Source organism: Mytilus californianus, unplaced genomic scaffold (assembly GCF_021869535.1).
Source record: "Mytilus californianus isolate M0D057914Y unplaced genomic scaffold, xbMytCali1.0.p SCAF_6, whole genome shotgun sequence".
NCBI classification, from domain to species: domain Eukaryota; kingdom Metazoa; phylum Mollusca; class Bivalvia; order Mytilida; family Mytilidae; genus Mytilus; species Mytilus californianus.
Genome location: NW_026262712.1, coordinates 109,490,943 through 109,515,609, shown reverse-complemented (window position 1 = coordinate 109,515,609; position 24,667 = coordinate 109,490,943). Strand labels below are relative to the sequence as shown.

Below are 24,667 nucleotides of genomic sequence, written 5' to 3'. Positions count from 1 at the left end.
TTCCGATAAAGTGTGTGGTTCAAGTTTTTTGAAATTTTTATATTTTCGTCAAAGGGTCAAAGTAAATATTTTGTCAAAATTTTATGAAAATTAAATGAGCCAAATTAATTTTAGTGAAGGTGTTTGGTACCACCTTAAATAAAGGCATACGATACAACTGCTAGCGTTTTTCATTTGAAACAAATACGTTAGGTACATATCTGCCGAAAGAACAGAAATGTTAATCAAATTAAATAAATATCTAAAATTTCGACCCCGTTTATCTCTAAAAGTAAGCACATCAAGGTATAGTTTTTATTGTATTTTTGAACTGATCAGGTAAACAAATAGCATGTATGCAACTTTTGTATAACGATCACCGTGGGTTCAAAACTGTATCGCATGCCCTTAAAGAAACTGGTAGTTACATTCTAATAAAAAGAAAAATTAATTTTGAAAAAAATTATTTTAAGACTTTCCTGTAAGCATAACATTGCAACTAAAGAGGAAAATGTATAGCGACTGAAAAAAACTTTCAAACCAAAGAAGACAATGCATGATCATAGTGGTAAATGTATAATATCAAAACTACAGGAGTATGAGCATGTATGTTGACAGAACATCGACTATTCTGTCGCGCAATTTCATTATTAGCCACTATATTAGCTTGCTTTGGGAGTGGAAGTCGTAAGTTTTATCCTGGAGCGACTCAAGGACTGTAAAATAAGTACATTTTACTTCTTACAGTTACATAAATATGACTTGGGCTATGGCATGGTATTGGTTGCAAAAAAATGATATTTTTCATTTAAATGCAATATTTTTATTTTAATTGGTATATTTCTTCATTTAAATGCAATATTTTTTTATTTGAATGGTATAATTTTTCATTTAAATCTGGGACTATTATACTTACGGGACTGGAAACCGTTACACCAATCAGTATAATGATATCAACATCACGGTCGTTAGAATGAGACTTTACCTGCGCTCTTTAACGATACGCCATATTGTTTTGACAGTGACAGCGTGCATTGATCTTATAATTTCGGTAATTTGTTTTTTTTATTTTATAGTTATTCGAAATGATAATCCTTAATATAAACATGATTACTATAATGATAAAAGATATCTCGATCTTTGACAGTTGTTATTAATCACCAAATCCCGTCTTAAGTGTAAAAAATGACACATAAATATTGAAATTTTCAGGATGAAAATAACGTGGGGACGATGTGGAAAAAAGTATATGATTCATAAAATTTCTTATAACTGTTGATTAAAAAGAGATACGCAAGTTCGGTTTGTTGTAAAATCATATTTATAGGTTATAGTTTGGATTTGTCTATTTTTATTGTCATATTTTATATTTAAAATAAAAAGTGGAATATAAATCTCTTTCTCATTACAACCGGAACCCACATGCACGGCTCAAATAAATTATACTATTCCTATAAAATTACCTACTCCTTTTTATGTGTACAATATTTTTATTATAATCAGGGTTAATTTTGCTTAGTAATGGTCTTCTGGTGGCATTAGCAAATGACTTCGTGAAAATATGTACACTAGGTTCCATAATTAGAACTACAAAAGTAGGCCCATTCACAGCCATATTGAAATTTTGGTGTAAACACGAAGTTCACAAAAGTTCAAAACAATGTGACTATATCTTTATGAGACCCGGGTAACTTTTGTTATATGAATTAATTATGAACTGAAATTGTAAACATTGTTTTTATTGCACACTTATTGTTTTTATCAGGATTAATTATGATCTGTTAACCTTTGACACGTTGTTTTCTTAGCGGTCAAGTAAAGCGCCGGCATTTCGACTATATCTGGTTTATTTTCAACACTAATATATTGACTACTTATTAATAATTTTTCGTAAACAATATATATTTTTTAGCATTTAAACTAATTAATTTAATAATTATTTTTTTATTTCAAATCCACCAATTTTCACAGTATTATATATATGCTGACTTGTTTACCAAAATCTATTGTTTAATTTTGTGAACCGAATGCTAATTTACTACGTGACACGATAAGCTGTCAATCAAAACAAAAAAATCAATAATCCGCTATCGGGGCAATGAAATCTCAACAGATCGATCAGTTTCCAGTTCCGTTAGTATAATAGTCCCAGTTTAAATGCAATATTTTTTATTCAAATGGTATAATTTGTCATTCAAATGCATTTTTTTTTATTTGAATGGTATATTTTTTCATTTAAATGCAATATTTTTTATTCAAATGGTATAATTTGTCATTCAAATGCAATATTTTTTATTCAATTGGTAAAGCAGGTTTTTATTTATATGCAATAATTGCATTATGGGAAATTCTTTGGCGTCATAAGGTCAAATTTGCAACAACGTTTGTGATTGGTCTGTAATTGTTTGGATTTCTCCCCTTTCTTTCTAAACATGAGTGACCAAGAATTAAAAAACTCGTCAGAATATCGGTGTGAGCAAAGACTACGTGTTGAAGACGGTACTTTGACCTATAATGGTTTACATGTACAAATTATGACTTGGATGGAGAGTTGTCTCATTGGCACTCATACCACATCTTCTTATATCTATATACAACGTAAACCAGACGTTTCTCAGACTGTTTTCTTTTTTTACTTGTGTACTGATTAATACTTCAATCTGGGAGAACAAGATTTATTTCAGTACTAGTTGTAATTAGCTTTGAGCAAACTTCCAGTAATTGCAAATACTCTTATGTCGGTGCTTTGTGTCTATTGTCTTAATATTAGGGTTTTTTTGTGTGTCTCCTTCCGATCTTTTGAGTTAATCTAATTGCAACTGATTAGTGCAGGTTGTTCTTTTATTGGACTGTTACACCAATGTCAGAGCTTCGGGATGGGTTGAGTGCTCACAAACATGTTGTTGTACTGTTACACTACTGTCCCAGGTTAGGGGGAGGATTGGGATCCCGCTAACATGTTTAACCCCGTCACATTCTGTATGTATGTGCTTGTCCCAAGTCAGGAGCCTGTAATTCAGTGGTTGTCTTTGTCGCTGTGTTATAAATATTTGCGGTTCGTTCATTTTATTGTACATTAATTCGGCCGTTAGTTTTCTCGTTTGCATTGTTTTACATTTGTGATTTCGGGGCCTTTTATACCTGACTATGCGGTGTAGGATTTGCTTATTGTCGAAGGCCGTACGGTGACTTATAGCTGTTGATTTCTGTGTAATTTGGAGAGTTGTCTCATATGCAATCATACCACACCTTCGTTTTTATATTAACCCTGTCATATTCTTTATTTGCGTGTCCCAGGTCAGGAGCCTGTAGTTTAATGGTTGTCGTTGGTTCATGTCTCGACTCATATTTGATATTTTGTAAATTGTTTTGCTATGTATAATTAAGCCTTTAGTTTTTCGTTTCAATTGTTAACACTTTTCATGTCGGGCTTTTTAAAGACGACTTTACAGTAATATGTTTTTGTCATTGTTGAAGGCATTACGATTGTCTATAATTGCTTACATCCACTTCATATTTGAACTCCGGTGGATAGTTACCTTATTAGCAATCATATCCAATCTCTTCGTTTTTATATTATATACCTGACTTCTAAACTCGTGTTTTCCCGAACAAGCATGAAATATTTGTCACTGGGCGTTAAAAATTAGCAACAAACAATCAATCAATTTAAACTTGTGTTAAATAAGAGGAAAACCATTTGATATTAATTTATTTGTTGGGGTGGGGGACAGAAGGATTTCATATATGAATATGGTTGCCTGGTATAAGAGCTGAAAAATAGGCATGATTAGCGACACATTAAAATGAATAATAATGCCCTCTCTTCCAATCCCCATCCTTCATCTATAAATTAAACTGACCACCACGGTATAGACCAATAGTGTTGAAAGTAGCGTTAAACACCAATCAATCAAAATCCCATCCCTAGAATATCAAATAATAGTCCCTTAAGGTAGATGGGGTGTCTAAATTATAATCCATAGAATTTTTTAATAATTTGCCAAAATGTAGTTTATACCATGCTTTTTAAAAAAAAATAATAAAAAGAATGGGTCACGGGCCTTATTTTCACGCTACAGGTTGTGCAAAATTGACAGATTTTGTATAGATTATGCATGGAAAACCCAATTTTCTGCCATAAAATGAAAACTACACCATAGAATTTTGAGATAAAATATGAGAAGATAGCTCTAATAGTATGATTTCAGATAAGAAAAAGAAAAAATGGGGTCACCGGACCCGTTTTCTTGCTACATAATAAAATAGGTAAATTCCTAACATATTCTATAGTAGAAGTAACTTTATGTGAATTATCTGCCCTTACATTTGAGTTGCCTCCCCTTATGTGGCAAAGTTGGAAAATATAGAATCAAACAAAAGTATTCTATTTTTTTGTAAAATACAACCATAAATATGATAAAATATGTCATTTTCTATGTTGAAATGAAAATTCTTACACATGAATTACCTACTACTCTCAAAATTTGCACCTTTTATTATAGATCTAGACCGATTGTTTTCTGGTATTTCAAAATCCAAGATGGAGGAAGACACCCTATCTACCTTAACTGTTATTGTCCGTGTAGTTCTTATATTTATCCAGCTTATCGTCCTACAGGGATGTCCTACTAAGGCTGGCATACCATAAAAACGTTTATAACACAGCACACATTCTAATATATCTGCATTCATAAATTTATTAATGTCATTTAGACTGAACGACGCCATATTTGTTATGTGCCTCTGCCGTCTAAACAACCTATAAAAAAAGAAGAGATGGAAGAGAGCCAGAAGATCTTCCCAATGCAAAAATACAGAAATGAACTTCTTCTGGCTCACTACCGAAGAACAAACAAACACGTCCTATTAATATGTTTTTAAAAACGCCTTGCCCCTACCTTTTTTCCAAAAAATTGGCATTGTTAAATATATATACATATATATAATCATCATTAAAATGCTATTATATTTTTATAGGACCTACTTTATTATATGATCTGGGACTAATGACATCTATCTATAAGTCCAAGCATACAGTAAATTATTATAATATGAATATGTTTCTTGTTTTAATAACCACATATGATGCTATGCATGAGTCACCATTTATCAGGACAGGAATTGGGTTTACATAGAGAGAATAATGTGCAAAAAATAGATAAGGGGCGGGACCAAACCTATAGATAACATATAAAAAAATGATGAAATATTAAGAATACATTGATTGTTTTTTGGTTGCCTTATGTCCAGTGGCAAATATTTCACGCATGTTTAGGACAAATATAATAGAGATCAAAGGATAAAGAAAAGAATGAAATGGTAAAAACTAAAAGATATAGAACTATAGAAACGATCTTTGATCTGAACACCCTCCCCCTCCCCTCACACACACACCATAACCATTACTGCCAATATTCGCATATATACATCTCTATACAAATATCTAAATCTGACCCCCCCCCCCCCCCCCCACCTCCCCCTCTAGACACAGAGGTTCTGGATCCGCCCCTGTTAAATGTATCTTATTATATACATTTTGTACGGGTCTAGATAATAGCTAAACGTACAATTCTATAATTTGTTGGATACAAATCATTAGAGATTTGTATCTAATTATATTATTTACTATGTCACAAAATAAACTTGTATAACCCCCCTCCCCCCTTTCCAAATGCAGTATTGAAAAGTAAATCATTTAAAAGTCCTGAAGAAAAAATATGTTTTGAAATATGCCCTGCATACTTATTTATGCAAAGACATATAGTAATTATTGAACTACTGTGGGGCTTGAAAAAAAATTTATTTAAGGGGTTCGGAGATGGGAACATTTAAAAAAAGCTCAGCAACGAATCCTAAATGTAAAATGATTTGCGCCTTATACAGTGTACGTCCTATGTCATAGGACTATTGTTGTAACATGGGTTAGTAACTGGTTCCAATTTATCCCGAATTGTCTTTATTAAATAATTAGTTCCGGAGTATCACAGGTCAGGTCCCTTCTTGTGGGTCTCTGGTTCTGCTGTCGTAATTAGGTGATTTTTTTCTACATGTAGCAAAAAAGACGGGGCTTAGTCCAAATAATTATAACGTCCTGGAAGGCTTTTTATTCTTTTTTATGTTTGCCTTCCTGCAAAGGTCAAGAAAAGTAAAAAATGATATAGCATCAGAAAACGTCATGATTACATGTATCTGAACGTAGAGGGGGAAAAGAGGGGGGGGGGGGGGGGGGGCTAGCTGTTTTTTTTTTTTTTTTTAATTTTTTATTTCAATGTGTAGACTGAGAGGAGTTTCTTCAGAAAGGGTTTTCATTTGAGGCGTTTTTGCCATGCACGCAGGCATCTCTTTCTATCCATGAACAGGTTGTGTGTCAAATTAATTATTATTACGTGTCGAATAAATAATTATTATTGGCATTAACAGCCAGTGCACGAACTCGCATGAACGCCAAATTTAGTTAGAGGGGCGATATTCCGACGCGTTTATTTAATTCTTGGTCACTCATGTTTAGAAAGAAAGTGGAGAAATCCAAACAATTACCAACCAATCACAAACGTTGTTGCAAATTTGACCTTGTGACGTCAAAAAATTTCCCATAATGCAATTATTGCATATAAATAAACAAGAGTGCACACGCTGAAATGTCTCGCCTTCTTTACTAACCATTAATTTTATGTTGATAGTCCTAAATATAAAGCTTTACTACAAGTAACACATAAACTTAACATGATCCAAGAAAATGAGGTCAAGGTCAGTTAAACCAAACGAGAAATACATGTACACCTTACAATCATTCAATAAAACAAACATAGTTGACCTTTTGCTTATAGTTTCTAAGAAACAGTCTTAACCAAGAAAAATTAACATTGACCAATGAACCATGAAAATGAGGTCAAGGTCAGATGAACCATGCCATACAGACATGTACACCTTACAATCAATTTATGCATTAAATATAGTTGACCTATTGCTTATAGTATCGAAGAAACAAACTCAAACATGAAAACTTAACATTGATCAATGAACCATGAAAATGAGGTCAAGGTCAGATGATACCTGCCAGACAGACATATACACCTTACAATCCTTCCATACAACAAATATAGTTGATCTATTGCTTATAGTTGAAGAAAAACAGACCAAAACACAAAAACTTAATACTGAGAAATGAACCGTGAAAATGAGGTCAAGGTCAAATAAAACCTGCGAGACTGACATGTACATCATAAAATATTTCCATACACCAAATATAGTTGACCTATTGCATATAGTATTAGAAAAAAAGACCAAAACTCAAAAACTTAACTTTGACCACTGAACCATAAAAATGAGGTCAAGGTCAGATGACACCTACCGATTGGACATGTACACCTTACAATCATTCCATATACCAAATATAGTAGACCTACTGCTTATATTATCTGATCTATGGACTTGACCACGAAAACTTAACCTTGTTCACTGATCCATGAAATGAGGTGGAGGTCAAATGAAAATTGTCTGACGGGCATGAGGACCTTGCAAGGTACGCACATACTAAATATAGTTATCCTATTATTCATAATAAAGAAAGAAATTAAAATTACAAAAAGTGTTGACTTTTTTTTCAAGTAGTCATTGAACCATGAAAATGAGGTCAAGGACAATGGACATATGACAGACAGAAACTTCGTAAGGCATATATATATACAAAGTATGAAACATCCAGGTCTTTTAGCTTCTAAAATATAAAGCTTTTAAGAAGTTAGCTAACGCCGCCGCCGCCGCCGCCGGATCACTATCCCTATGCCGAGCTTTCTGCGACAAAAGTCGCAGGCTCGACAAAAACTACTATACCAATTGAATAAAAAATATTACATTTGAAAAAAAATATTGCATTTGAATGACAAATTATACCATTTGAATAAATAATATTGCATTTGAATGACAAATTATACCATTTGAATAAAAAATATTGCATTTAAATGAAAAAAATATACCATTCAAATAAAAAAACATTGCATTTAAATGAAGAAATATACCAATTAAATTAAAAATATTGCATATAAATGAAAAATATTTAATTTTTGCAACTAATACCATGCCATATTGGGCAGGTCAGCTTGGCCCAACAATTACGTATTTAGTGATATATTTCCCCTTAGACTAACTCTGGCTCAGAATGTAAGATATATTCACATCGTCTTTTTTAGGTTTTGACGCTTTCAGACATTTTATGTATTTGGTTTCCCTCTTAAAACTTCTGGTCTCAAACGTACCTGACGAAGATTATTAAAAAAACAAGAACCAGTCGGGAAATCAAACATCATATTCAAAATAGAATTTTTTAAAACTCAGAAGACATTTTTTTTTCAGAAATAAAAGTTAAATGTAAAAATACAGAAACAGATAGACTCAGTTCAAATTGAAATATATAAATCAAAACTAGAAAAGTCCCGAAAATGAGAAGAATATCATTTGTTGCATGCATTACCTGATTGTGAGACATTTATTAAAGAATTTGAAAAATGTATCATCGACAACAATATAACTTTTCTTGGGTAAAGGGACGGAGACATACTTTTGGATGATAGAAAATATTTCCCAGTACATCTGATGTTATTAGTATTAGGGGCTTTTCAATTTTATATGCAGTTGAAGAGGCAAACAAAGTTGAGCAGACACTATGGACCGATTCGCATTCGACGAGGGAGGAAAATATGTGACAGTGAAATTTATTTATTTCTGGCGATAAATTAGATAAAATTCTATTCAATCATTTCATTGTTATTTCATTATTCTGACTTTTTCTTTTTTCTTTTTTAATTTTACATGTTTAATCTGAAAGGTTAAGTTGATATTTACGTACTACGACATATAAATCGTTTGTAATTTTTAAGTGTCTGAATCTTTAACAAACAATTTCTAATTGAAAACATTTAAGTGCTTTTCCTATTTTTTTAATTTCTAGTTAAGTATGAAATATAAGGTAATTCAACGTAAAATCTACGGTTAAGTTCTTTAGGAATACGACAAACTAATATTCGGTCGTCGAATTTATGTTTATGGAAACCCGTAGCGAAATTTTTTTTAAAACTATACTTAGCTAGGTAATTTAATTCATACTCAACTTTTTTATTGTCTTTGTTAGTGAATTGAACATTACTATAAATTATTATTAAAAACTCGTTTGATGTTTTTGCTCAGATTGTGATCTATTCCTTAAACATTAACAGGGTCATCTAGAACATCCTTGTTACACATATATACTAACGGTAGTTGGTGTGCTTTCTTTGAAGGATGTCAAAAGACCATAATGCAAAACTCGCGTTATATCAATTAAAAACAGATACACATTAACATAGATACATGCCTCTACAACCCTTTTCTTCCAGTCATACCAATCAGTAGCCACTCTAAATGTAAATAACGCATTAGTCCAGTAGTCCATATGAACTTTTTCTAAAGCATTCTGCATGTTCCACGTAGAACTATTCCACGTGCCTAAAACATACCAACCTCCTGTGTTTGGTAAAATTTTGTTCAAAAAAGGATATCCCTTGGCTCTTTCCTTCAAATAAGAGTTTGTGCAAGACGCAAACATGTCTTTAAGTTTCCTTTCAGCAGAATGCTCGTTGCCATTAACAACAGGAGACTCCAAAATATTTTTCAACTTTTCTTCATTTTCGTAATATAATTTGGTGTATACTGTTTTAGAATACGTTTCAGCATCCAGACGGTTATTATTAGGGAAACCACCACAAGCGTATTTGTAAAAGTTTTTACATGGGTCTACAGATTTATTCATGTTTCCAGCGACATAAGAAGCGCTTTTCAAACACGCCGCTGTTACGCATACATTTTCCTCTATTACAACAGCGGGCTTTCCCTTGGTGTAAAGTATCACAAATACAACACAGACAAGCGAAACAACAAAGACTATAACAATTGAAATAAGTTCTGTGAACTTCAATCCAGAAATATGTTTTACAAGTCCGGGAACAATAGGTATTTTATCAGTCTTTGCCGAGTCAAACTGTTTATACTCCTCCGTCATTTTGGAGAGAAACTAGCAAAACAAGTTATAGATGTACGTTCAGCTGACTGCCAAGTGAATACCAAAAATACAACCTGTCAGAATGGGACTACATACTATAATTTGATGCATTTATTCATGTTGGTAGTTACATGTAACTTCTTGTAATTTATTGAGCTAGCGACTACCAGAAGATGGTACAGTTTCAATGAAAAAGTAAATAATTAAAGACAAGGCACGTCTGAGATTATATCTACCTGAGTTACTGTCTTATCAGCCTTTATACAACTAACTGACCATCTTATGACATGTATATTCATGCTATTTTTCACACATTATTAGTAGTTACCACCGACGGTAAAAACGGGTTAATAGTATAAAAATATCGAAGAAAAATAGCAAGAGATAAAGCTTCACGAAAAAAAAAACATAATGCTTTCCTGTAATGATTTTGTAATTCTTAATTTCTGTTGCTTTTTCAATATATCAGCGTCACATTAAAACGGTTGTACTGTTACATCGTTGTTTTCGTGGACACACTTTGGCTTATGACAAGCAGAAAAATTTCTTCCTAAAAATAAGCAATTTTTAAACAACATAGTGTATTGATCATGCTGAAATTCTATTGAAATCAGTGATTAGATAGTGATTTTCACATGTGTTAAGCATATCACGTTTGTGAAATATAAACTTATATCTAACAGATATTGCATCATGCTTTTTGTATTCAGTCATTTAACAAGTATAAGCTTTTTATAAAAGTTTATCTGATATGCGATATTATTGAAAGAATGAGCTAATTGTGTTTTATAATAAGAAATTTATTTTTTGTCAATTGGTCCTTTTTCCAAAACAACATAAAACATAATTTTGGAAAGGTGAGTCATATAATATTTGTTCTCATCCAATCAATTTGTGGTCAAGTAAACTTTAATTTTGTTATCAATAAATTAAAACATAAATAAATTTGTATTGCTATGCAGTTATTAACACTAACGGTTCTACAAACTGTCGATGGCATTGATTGATATTGCGTCTTGGATATAGGACTCTTTTGTTAGTTGTTATTGACTTTGAACTAGCTTTCAGTAATTGCTCATATCGGTTCTTTTTGTCTTAAGTATTTCTGTCCGTAGTTTTTGTGCTTTATATTTATCTAATGAATCTCATGTTGTGCTCTTACACCACTATCTCAGGTCAGCGGAGGGTTGGGCGCCAAAAAAAAATGTTTAACCCCGCCACATTCTGTATGTGCCTGTCCCAAGTCAGGAGCCTGTAATTCAGTGGTTGTCGTTTGTTGTGTATATGTGTATCATATTTTTTTTTACGTTCATTATTTTGTACATAAATTAGGCCGTTAGTTTTCTCGTTTGAATTGTTTTACATTTGTCATTTCGGGGCCTATTATAGCTGCGGTATGGGTTTTGCTCATTGTTGTAGGCCGTATGATGACCTCTATAGTTGTTAATTTCTGTGTCATTTGGTCTCTTATGGAGAGTGGTCTCATTGGCAATCATACCACATCTTCTTATATTTATATTTAGGCTTAATCAAGGACTCAAAATGAAAAAAATTATGCACGACCACATTAACATTTATTTAGGCCAAATATTGTAAGTGATACAAGTGGTACTGTTGTCCAAACATATTTAAATCACAAAAAATGCAACAATAAAATTTTCAATACATTGTCACGACAGTACTTAAACTTTATAGTATACAATAATATTCATATGTAGTAAATTATTTCAAAAGCACTAATTTCTCAACGTACATTTTCCATTAAATTCATATACAAAAGATGCATATACAAAATGTACAATAGTTTTCAAGTTTGTCAGTCTTCTGTAATCAGAATGTCTGGCACGTCAATCTTCTAAAATAAATTGAAGAAATGTGAGCAAATTATACATACTTATTCTGCGAAATTATGTAAATTAGATTAACATATATCATTCATATTTCATATTGTCATATTGTCAACAGGTAAAGTAAAGTAGTAAAGTCTTGTTTTGAAAAAAAATGAAAATCTTTTGCTATATTTCGTTTATAATAGACTAAATTTTGTAAGTCTTAGACCACAAAGAACCTTGTGATGCGTTATTTGAAATTCATGGTTGGTGTTTGGACCAATCTTGTTTCGTTTAAGTATGTTGTCACATGTTGTTGTTTGGATATGGTGTATTGTTTTACCATGTATTCACTTTCATTGTATGTGAAAAGAAGTGATTGACATTGTCTAACTGATCATGATTGAATTGTTATAAAGAGTCTTAAGATTTTACTACAAGTATCACATAAACCTACAATATCAATATCAATAATCCATATGCAAAATGCGGTCACGGTCAGATGAAGCCAGCCAGAAGGACATGTACACCTTACGGTCATTACGCACACCAACTATAGTTAAACTCTTGCTTAAAGTATCCGAGAAACAGACCTAACCACAGAAGTTAATGTTGATCAATGAACCATGAACATTAGGTCAAGGTTTGATGAACCTTGCAAGACTGACACGTACACCTATCAATCATTCCACACACCGAATATAATAAACCTGATGTTTATAGTGTCTAAGAATGGACCAAATCGTGAAAACTGAACATGACCATTTAACAGTAAAAATTAGGTCAAAATCATATAAACCCTAGCTGCCATTACTATATACACCTTACAATCATTCACGCATCAAATATAGATCTTCTACTTATAGTATCTGAAAGACCAACCTAATCACTAAAACTTAACAGTGACAAAAGAAACTATGACATTGAGGTCAAGGTCAAATCAATCTTGCCAATCTGACATGTACACCTTACAATCATTCCATACACCAAATATAGTTGATCTACAGCTTATAGCATCTGAGAAACGGACCTTATCACGAAAACTTGAACTTTTAACGGATTTGTGAAATGAGGCCAAGGTCAGGCGAATTCTGTCTAGCGGACATGCAGATATTGCAAGGGTTCCCTATATGCCAAATAATGTTATCCTATTTCTCTTAAGTGAGAAATGCACATGATAAAAAAATTTATGCATGTTTTTTGTAGTCGCTGAACCATGAAAAAAGTCAGGACCATGGTCATATGAGATGCTTTAAACAAATATTTACGCCTCTGCTTTTCTGTGATTTTTTGTATGAAATACAAGTAGACGGAAAGCCTGTTACATATATTTGGCAAACAATGCATATTCAACTTCATGTGGTAAATATAACTATATTATTCGGACAAAAACAATCAATGTAAACTTCTGTCCTTTCGTAATACTGATACATACCTGTTGCTTTGCTTCTTTTTGACTTGATGGTCGTTCGTTTAACAATCTTTCTCTAGCTAGGTTAGAGTCAAAACTATCTGGGAAGAAAACCGTTTGTGCCGTATTTAACGGTGTCGTCAAATAAAATGGTGTTAGAAAATTCGAAGGTGAGAAAAAGTTAGGCGCGGGAAAGAGAAATGGCGTTGACGACTTTGGAATAACAGAGATTTTTGTAGTATTCTTTGAAGTTGGTATTTGTTTAGTGTTAGACGTTGGTATTTGTAGACTAGTATTGTTATACTTTGACATTTGTAGACTAGTAGTGTTAGACGTTGGTATTTGTAGACTAGTATTGTTAGTCTTCGACATTTGTATACTAGTATTCTTAGGTATATGTAGATTTTGGTGGTTGTCTGTAATGCTGGGTCTCAAACAAAAAGAAACACTGGATTTTGACGTAATGTTTGCTTTGTTATCATCATTATTATTTGGATCATTGTTCATTGATTGCTGTTCACGAAAACTGTCCGCCACCATACTTCCCCCATGGGGTGACATGTTCATGGAACCGCCAAGAAGCATCATCGAAGCAATTGTACAATTTGGATCTACTGTCATTTGGGACGTTCCTTTGTCTAAAAAAGATTTATCGTGTGTATAAAGTATTTGTTAATTCTATGTCAATCATTTTCCATAACTACATTTCAGCTAGTATATCGTTATTATAGAGTTAAGCATTTTTTTGTACTGATTTCTCTTGTTTATTCCTTTATATGACTTTTGTTTTTTCAACGACTGAGATAAAAGGGTAAGGTTTAGGATCTCCAAAAAACTACTTTAATCCCTTCACATGTCCATGTACCTGTCCCAAGCCTTGAAACAGTTCAGTCATTTCTACTTTATCTTCAATCATTTTTTTGTCTTTGTAGACTTTGTTAGCAATGAAAGATCTCTGATAGTCTGTAACATTTATTGACCACTTTTTCGGATCTGGGTCGATTTAGAGTTTGACAGATTATATAGACACACTTGTCTAAATGTTGAAGACCTCATGTTGACCCCTGAAATTTATAATTTTCCATGCAATTACAGATTCTAAATTGTATAAATACTAAGCCCACTTGTTTGATCAAGCTAAATTCCTATTTCTGTATAAAAATGTCATATATTAAACTCCTTATAGATACAAGACTTATGATTTTGTAAGGTAGATGTGCGTTTCGTCTACAACAGACTCATCAGTGACGCTCGAACAAAAAAGTTAAGAAAAACAAATAAAGTATGAAGTTGAAGAGCATAATAATAGACAGTAAAACAAAGAATATTCTTCACCCTAAAAAGCAAACCCTATGTTATACTAAAGCTAGTAGATTCATTACATTTTATCATTAAGTGAACGATCGATGGTTGATTGATTGTTGGCTGCTTAACGTCCAGGGGTGAACAAACGAAGACTCAAACACACATTATATATATATGGTAATAAAAATAAGGTAAAGTGGTATTGGTCTTGACCACTAAGGTCATTCAAATACAACGAATACACTATTTAGTACGGGGTTTATGCGTAGAGATGAAATATGTCCGTTTATATAAACGCATAAACAATTGAGATATATCATGTACATTCATGACATACGCTCTAATACTTACATACACATAAATGTATCTCTCTACCGGTAGCCCCTTTCAGTTTACACAGCTTAATAAGATTGTCTTCATTTCCCTGAAAGGAAAAATAGTTATTTCAGTGTAGAAAAAAATGTTCATTCTATAAAGCGCACAAAAATTAAAAAATACCCAAATAACAAATGAATTCACAAGTTAGAGAAGGCCCGACATTATCATGAGTAAATTAAAAAAAACCAGACAAACAAATTCTTATGTTTTCTGTCAAACCACTGACTTAAGTCAGGGAGGATTGAGCGCTCACAAACCTTTTTTACAACGCAACATTCTGAATGTGCCTGTCCAAAACCAGAAGCCTCTGGTCCAATATGGTTATCGTTCGTTGCTGTCTGTCATAAATGTTTTTGTTAATTGTTTTGTCATAAATCAGGTTGTTGATTTCCTCTTTTGAACTGGTTAACATTTTGTAATTTCGGGGCATTTTATCGCTTATACATGAAAACATTAATCTGACTTCGAGCCTACCAGTATTTGCTGTTAAATATCTTGTGCTTAGTGGAGAATACCATTTTTGAAGCCTTTAGTTTGACTCGACAGGGTTAACCTATGTCCTTCTGCAATAGAGGCGAACACGCTAACATTTGAGGCCAGTTTTTTTCTGATTGAACATTTATTAGTTGATTTGATATGCACGTATTTGCAGTGACGTCTCAGATTTAAATAGACATAAATATTTTAATCGCAAAAAAAACAACTAAAAAAGAAAGTTTTTGATATATCTTAATGTTTATTTGTGTTGGGTAGCTGTCTCACTGACGTATACCCACGTCTCATATAATTCATATTTACAATTGCGATATCATAATTCTTTTGTTGCATTGATTCAGTTGTTATCACTATTAACCCTTTTAATGCCAAGGCGACATATATGTCGTTTCCGTGTTGATGCCAATGCGACATATAAGTCGTTTGGGGGTTTGATGTCAAGGCGACATATATGTCGTTTCCGTGTTGATGCCAATGCGACATATAAGTCGTTTGGGGGTTTGATGCCAAGGCGACATATATGTCGTTTCAACAATATTACATTAAGTATATATTATAAATCAAAACTTTGCAACCTATACTTCACTAAATAGTTAAAGCTTTTTAACAATGTTGACCATCGGTCATCTAGTGTATTTTGAAGCAATGACGTAATATCCATGACGTCATTGTGACGTTATAATTATGGCACAAGTAAATTGAATTTTCTTTCTCTAAAAAAAAACGTGTTCCAGCGGCAAACGCCAACGTTGGTTTTTTTTTATATTTGCAAGTACGCACATGACACTGGTGCTGAAAATTAAAAGATTGACATAAGAGCTGGAAACACAAGATAATTGAACAAGACCGGGTCGCCCTTTTTTTTTGGCATCGTGACTTATCAGACTATCATAATATAAAATACTTTATTGACCGCATTTCCGACATATTCGTCCGACTGTGTGTTGAAAAATGTTTTAGAAAGTTTCGCACATTACGTATGTTCGAATATGAATGATTATGTGTTTACCCTATCAGTCTGAAACGGGAAATCGATCCACTCATGACAGAATCATTGCCCAAGAGGACTCGGTAAATATTAAAAGAATATTGAAATTTGGAGTTATGCAAATTTATAAAACACTAATTTTAAGCATGGAACTCAAACAGAAATCCACTAACATTGTCGATACAATACACACTGCCAATGCACACATTTTCTTATCTAAATTGAGTTCCTATTATCCAAAAGGTGTTTGATTGATAAGCGACAAATACTTCACTTTAATTTGATAAACAGAATTTCATATATATTTGTTTTTGCCATTCGGAATTTAACCATGTTTTATACTCCTTTTGCTGTTCCAAGTGTTCATTATTATTGCTAGCTGAGTTCCTGCCATGAAGGAGGAAAGGCTTAATTTTTTTTTACAAACATATATTTCGTAAACTTAGACTGTTTTATTTGTGTGAATCCCGTAGGAAATGTTTTTACAAACATTTTAGGATGAAATGTTGTCATTAAACATTACATGGTGCATTATTGACGGACACTTTCAGTCGGCTTCACGTAGTAGATAGACGAAATATTAAATTTAAATTTTAACTAAAGCTATTTTAAAACTGAATTTACGATTAATTAATTGCATGCCATTTAGTTCAGCGACAAATATTTGGTATAACTGCCAATGAGACAACAATCGACCAAAGTTGAAATGAAGTGGATGTTAGCAATATTGCAGGCAACCGCACGGCCTTCAACAATGGAAAAAAAAAGAATACCACTAGTCGCCTATAGATGGCCACAAAATAAAAAATGTGAAACAATTCAATTGAGAAAATTAATAGCCTAATTCATAATACTATATTTGGCTTATTCATACTCGTGTACAAGTATCACAAATAAGTTTGAATCATTTAATTGAAAATAAATGAAAAATTACTGAATTTTAACCTTTAGAGAGATGTAACGGGTTCTGTATTTCTATTTCCAATATGATTTCAAGGAGATGATGGTATTGCCACGGTTTGATTATGAACAGGGATTATTCATCAACATTTAGCATCAGCTTAATTAAATTACAGATAGACCCCGTACAGATTTTGTTTTAACTTACCGGTTCATGGCATTATTTGGTATTTTTATCCATACATGCACCATCTGTATCCAGCTTGAAATTTTAAATGGACCAGTGTTTTTATTTGAAGTCTGACTTCTCCGGATTAAACAGAAGCTAGGGATTTGATTTTCACTAAACAGATACCACAGACCTGGTCATGAAATATTCATAAATAAATTATAGAGAATAAACTGATGAAACAATATGTTCTCCGAGTGTTCGACATTCATTTTTGTAATTTCACTTAAATGGATCTTGTCGATAATAGTATTCTCTATTTCTCAGTGCGATGATTCACATTAAAAAAAATCCAAAATGAACACACAATTTGTTTGCATTCGTTAGAAGAGAACACGAAAAGATATATAAGAGGAGACACCCTCTACTGGCACAATTTTTTTTACACAAATCCAGCAGCGGTTATTACGGCCTCTAAAATCTGCACCTATTTTTAATCTTTTGATTCGGTTAATGATGTAACATTTACCATTTGAAAATAATATAAGTTGTTTTGCAGGTGAAGAATACAAGGAGTATGGGTACTAAAATTATTTTCGATAATAGTTTCGGGCAAAACTTTCTTTCATACTGTTTTTTATTTGCTATGCTTTTTAAATTGAGGTTGTTCTACAGAAATTTACACAAAAGGAATCTTGTGACCTTCAATACCCCATCTCCAAGTTTAAAAAAAGTGGTATAGACCTACATCAAAAGACACAATAAATTAAAAAAAAATCATAACAAACAGAGGTTGACAAACATTCAATATGCAATCACATCTATATAACTTCATATATTAAATAGTCCCGTGTCGAGACAAGTTAAGATAAATTTAAGCCCGTCTTCTGAATTTATCCCTAAACATTAAATGCAAGAAAAAAATGTTCTTACATGTAATATAAAAAAAGACTACTGCTCACATGGTTTATGTATAGAGACAGCACAGGACAATGTTGCGAGGTTAAAATATCACGACATTACTCGCCTCCTTTTTTATCGGTAATTGTTAAATCAAAATGTTACTTATAGAAAAATAAAAGTTCTTGAACATGAGGAAAAACGATTATAACTGACCCTTCATTACCCTTTTAGAAGAAATTATGCCGGTACAAACCCTTTTTATATAATGGCCGAGAAGTATTTTTCACGAACAACTTTTGGCTCTTTATTGTGTCTATCAAATACAGGTTCAAGAGTTTAAGACTCTTATTGTTTTGATCTTTGAAAATATGGTTTATTTTATTCCCGCCAAAAATATAACGTCAGAATGAAAAACGTTTCCAGTATTAAAAAATATCTACCAGTGATTTCTTCATAAAAATTTCAAGAAAGAAAGTGCCATGTGTACTCTATAAAATAAAGCAAAAAAAAGTATATGTCACCGACCTTTCAAAAAAGTTATGAGTCATTTTCATATTTTTTTCTAGTTCGTTTTGAAGAAAAGAGTTGTCGTTCTTCAGAAAATTGAATCTGATATCATAGTACATGTTTTCCTTGGTGGAGCACTGTTTGAAAAAAATCTCAAATTGGACGTTTGAAACCCACATTTAAATTTTCCAGAATAACAACTATATTCATCTACTTTATTATCTGGTAATACAAGAGATCACATGTATGTATCAGTATCAGATCTCATGATGTTGTTGCCGCACAAAATTAACCTTCAGACAAATCATCCGTCGGAATGAAAAATTGTTCGAAATAACCTTTTACGCCGCGTTTGAAAGTAAAGTCTGTTTTTGTCCTCTCCCACTCATTAGCAAAATCTTTTAAAATAAAAAGAGAAATGAAAGATTACACTGGCTAACTTACAGACTATTTGACTATATTAGACTAGATGTGTGGGCTTTTTCGTCGCGTCAGTTTCAGAAGTTTGCCCTAGCGCACTTCTTCGCCACTGTTGACAGACGGACAGACATAAGCACGGACGGACTTCTTAATACCATTATGTGTTCCGACTAATACGAGCGTATACAAATTATTCCATCTAGCTTGTGGATTCATTATTTTTGAATATTTAAAATATAAAGACATTAAAATTAAAGGTATAGTATATGAATTAAAGTTTTTGATTCTAAAACGTTATACATTCATTTATCATAAAATACGATCACCGTTATTACTATACCTCACGTGTAATGAATAAACGAGATAGTAAATGTAAAATACAAATAAGTTTTTAATTCAAAAAATAATTTAGAATCTAACAAATTATTTTCCGTTGAAAACTATAAAGAATTTCTCAAAACAGGATGAAATATTATGTATCTAAATTGCTCATTTTGGCAATTAAAACAAAGACCAGGCTGTATGTATAAATTGCCCGCATTCGAAATCGAAATTTGTTTTCAAACTTTCCGGTCATTATAGCTTTTTGAAAGTGAGAAATTTAAGGTTGGATCTTATTCTTGAAGCATTTTTTTTGTCATACAAGATTAGTTTTAAACACCGTAAATTCTGATTTTAATTCACATTCACTGAGTATTAATTTCTTATATTTTTTGCCTTCAGCTTCAGTGAGATCAGGCGAAATCTTTATTATTTCTCCTTAAGACCATGTAAAATGAAACAAATGACAAAAGACAATGAACCTTTATCATTTTTATTTAACTTCATTGCAAGATCAGATATTATTTTACAAGAATCATCGAGAAATAAGTTAATCTCAACATACATATGTTGCCAGTATATCGAAACTTCTCTAAAGTATTGTTTATCGGCTAATTTAAAACCTTCTGAAACTCAATTTTCAAGTTCAAATTCTAAGCGTAAGTCATTAAAATTTATCAGTGTTACACGGACGTACGAAACTTGCGCCGATTAAAAACATTTTCGATCTTTAATTTGCGCGGATTTGATTCTTTCATCAGTGCCTATTTTATTTTGTTATCACTAGCGCCGATACTATATTTGCTTTACGATTAAATACATGTATATGCAGTAAACCTAGAATGTATATTGGTAAAATATGGATATAAACAGTGTTCCCTTATGTTTAAGATCAATTTCGTCATGTTTTTCGAGAACTTCGGTTTGACACGAGAAAGAAAAGATGGACTTCGTTGTTTGCAAGTACAACACGTATAGAAAAGATGAAATGACGTGAAAGGAATATATCATTTGAATTGTTTTACATAACGGTGGAAGTTTTTAACGACATTGACTGGCTATACAGCCCTTCCACGGTCCGTTGTTTTAAATTTGTTATTTCGAGGCCTTTTATAACGGACTATGCGGTATGGACTTTGTTCATTGTTGAAGGCCGTACGGTAACCTATTGTTGTTAATTTCTGTGTCATTTGGTCTCTTGTGGAGAATTGTCTCATTGGCAATCATACCACATCTTCTTATTTATATACCAGATGTGTAGCATATAAAATACTCGGCAAGAACAGATAATAATTAATTCATTGTAATACGTTTTTATGGATTTTATTGTGGTGCTTAGATAGAAATAGAAATAGAAATTTACTCCGTGATTTGTATTGATGTAAGCAGAATGCACAGATATCTTTTAAATTGACTTATCCTGCTCAAAATTCTACTCCCACCGCCCCTTTGTGAGCAGGGGACAACAATTATATACCTTATATAGTTGACAATTCATAACATATGTATAGCTGGATAACGGAAGAGGTTTATATGATAAATCAAAAAAATAACTTTCACCTATAATTACCTGTACACAATCGGCGCAAATGAAAGACAAAATAGGCGCAAGTAAAGGAAAAAAAGTTAAATGCAGATCGGCGCAAATGCAAAAAGCCGAGTTCAAAATTTATATTTCATTATTTTATTAGTACGGAAGTTACAGATAGTGCAGTATCTTTTGTGTCCATTCGTGTTTAATTTCCACTAAATATCAGCGCGACGCTTAATTCCACTTTTCTTGGAAGACGTAATTTTAAGCGTACACCATGTTGCAATCCGTGAAAAACGCGAAAAAGGACGTTATAATTTGACATTTTTTTCATGGCCAGAAACAACGTCATAGAGCTTTTATGTCACTATCAAGTTGCGTTAGTTGATGCGCATAAACAATAGGCTGTTTGGTCTTTAACCCTCTTGATGCCACATTTAAAAAAATTCGTAAGGGTTCAGCGGAACCCAGTGTCTCGCCTACTTTTGCTGTTAATCACAGGCTCAACAAAAATGAGGAAAAAAATTAATAAAAATATTCCTCTCTATACTATCTTTTGATTGTAAGTAGCTTCTGTCCAAGTTTGGTAAAAATCCAGGATAGTTTATGAATCTAATAAATGTTTTAAAAACTGAAACTGCAGACTGTATGTAATGTTAACTGGAAGAAAAACTAAGTCCATTTATAAGTAAAATACGGAAAAAATGGAACAAAATTTCCTTCTAGATACTAGCTTTTAATCATAAACAAGCTTCTGTCCAAGTTTGGTACAAATCCAGGATATTTTAAGAAAGTTGTTAAAATTTTAAAAACTTTAACCACTAAGTGAATGTAATGTTAACTGGCAGAAAAACTAAGTCCATTTATAAGTAAAATACGGAAAAAATGGAATTTGTTTTTACAAAATTTACTTCTGGATACTATCTTATGATCATAAACAAGCTTCTGTCCAAGTTTGGTAGAAATCCAGGATAGTTTAAGAAAGTTATTAAAATTTCAAAAACTTTAACCACAGAGTGAATGTAATGTTTCCTGGCAGAAAAACTAAGTCCATTTATAAGTAAAATACGGAAAAAATGGAATTTGTTTTTTAACAAAATTTACATTTGAATATTATCTTATGATCATAAACAAGCTTCTGTCCAAGTTTGGTAGACATCCAGGATAGTTTAAGAAAGTTATTAAAATTTCAAAAACTTTAACCATAGAGTGAATATTTGTGGACGCCGCCGACGACGACGCCGACGGAATGTAGGATCGCTATGTCTCACTTTTTCGACAAAAGTCGAAGGCTCGACAAAAATCAACGTTTCGACGTTTCTAATAGGCAATGACAATTTGACGTCGCCAGTACCAAATTCTTTTGACGTCGTCTTTTTGGCGTTTTTTTTTTCTCATATTGATCTATATAGTTGTTTTTTTCTACGCGAACGGCACTCACAATGGCGGTGACCAGGAGATCATTTTGATAATGCTATATTGACCGATTAAAATCTTTCTATACAAATTTGCTTCTTGATGGACCATGGAGATTCATGAATGTAAAGTTAACTGATAAATTTTATGAAATTACTGTTGAATTTGTGCAATTTACGTGTTAATTACTTTACCCATTTAAAGGGAAATCACACTATTGTTTATACGCATCGCTCTCGGCGCCGCTATAGTGTCGTGACCGTATTATGACGTCGCCGTTTCGAGTCCGTCGTAAAGGTTGCTAATTTCTAAAATTTCTAAAATGGCGGCCCGCTCAAAGGGACGTTCACTAAAGCAAGAGAAAGCAAATGACGTTTTGATTTGAGTGCAAAAAATGAAAATGCTACTCGAAACGGACAAAATGTATGGCAAAAAAATAGCAGAAAGTGGTCTTGATATGGTCTTGAATTACCTTACGATTGGGTTTAATTCAAATGAGTTACTTTCTTTAAATAAAGATATTATTATTATTATTATTATTATTATTATTGAGTTAGTATTTACATACAATACCATTTATACAATTATTTTTCTTAAAGGTTTATTAATTTCACCAAAAAATATTGTTAGATATGAGAAATATCAACATTTTTTGTTGATCTGGTCTTTATTATTTGTAGCGAAATCCGTCAGCTCAACTTTTTTTGTAGAAAAACTTTTTTTATTTACTGTAAAGTTTATATTTTCTTATATTAACATATTTATTGATCTCGCAGATTTCTTAGTTTCACGAAGAAAAAAAATATTTAAAAACAAAAGAGATATTTATAACACTTTTTGTCGATCATTTCAGTATAATCAAAGCGTACATCGGCGAATGTGAAATCTGTCCGGTCAACTTTTTTTTTAGAAAAACATTTTGTTTTACTATGAAGTTTAAATTTTCATATAAGATAACTATTAATCTCGCAGATTTTCTAGTTGTATGAAAAAATATTGTAAAAAAAAAGAGATATTACTAGTAACACTTTTTGTCGATCAGTTCAATATTGTAAAGCGTACATCAGTGAGTGTGAAATCCGTCCGGTCAACTTTTTTTTGTTAAATATTCATAAAATATAGTCATATATTTCTAAGGTCTTCAAATATTAAAATAATCTATCAAATAACAAAAAAGTTCTGACTATTTATATCTCATCCGGTCAATACGGGCAATTGTCCTGTCATTAGTGTAACCCAACTGTTGGCAGCGTATCGTCGCGATGCGGTATGTGGGAATATACTGGAAAAAATAACAATATACCAAGAGTAACAGCATGTAAGCGTACAGCTTCCGGAATTTCTAGTTTTCTGTCCAACAGAGGGATGTAAATAAGAACAATGAGTTTCGATGTTCCTTTGGTGTCAAACGCCTCTCTCTCTCTCTCTCTCTCTCTCTCTCTCTCTAGATCTCTCTCTCTCTCTCTGTTTCTTTTTTTTTGGGAAGGGGGGTATAGGGGCACAAACACATGAACACGAGTGATTCGTAGAGTAATCATATTTGTTGAAATATCAAACGTTATATAAGAATAACGCCAGTTAAACATCACTGTAAAAGAAGCATACATAATTTTACATCGGTTGCTGTCTGTCGAAATCAAAGAAATTTAGCACCGTATTATATAGTACATTATACTCAATCTTCCTTTAATGCTTTGTACAGGCTTACATAATTTGGGCACACAAAAAAATCATATTTTGTAGTATTTCTTCAAACTGTCAATTATAGCGAACTGTACGAAAAGGAAGTTAAAAAATAAGGCCGCTAGACGTCAGAGCAATCTGGGAATATCAAACACTATGCCTAGTTATTTTTGTACTATTGATGACCGTACTGCCTACAACAACAACAAAAAATCCACACTGTATATTTGGCTTTACAAGACTCCAACAAGAGAAATATTTAACACACACACATGTATTTATGTAGAGTAACATGTCTTTCAGAGTGCTAATCTGTAACCATCACATTAAGGTCCGTCTTGTGAAAGAGTATTCATCTCATATAGAAAAAAATTTTGTGCTGATATTCATGTTATA

The 24,667-nt window shown here is 32.4% G+C and overlaps 1 protein-coding gene across 1 annotated transcript in view; it reads right to left on the bottom strand.

Annotated features, from left to right (window-relative positions):
- Positions 1–10,044, bottom strand: part of LOC127704857 (endothelin-converting enzyme homolog) — a 30,624-nt gene extending 20,580 nt beyond the window's left edge. The window contains exon 1 of the mRNA XM_052209083.1: positions 9,332–10,044. Within this exon, the coding sequence (XP_052065043.1) occupies positions 9,332–10,015 (684 nt within the window). The 5' untranslated portion in view covers positions 10,016–10,044. The remainder of the gene's footprint in view (positions 1–9,331) is intronic.
- Positions 10,045–24,667: the final 14,623 nt, after the last annotated feature.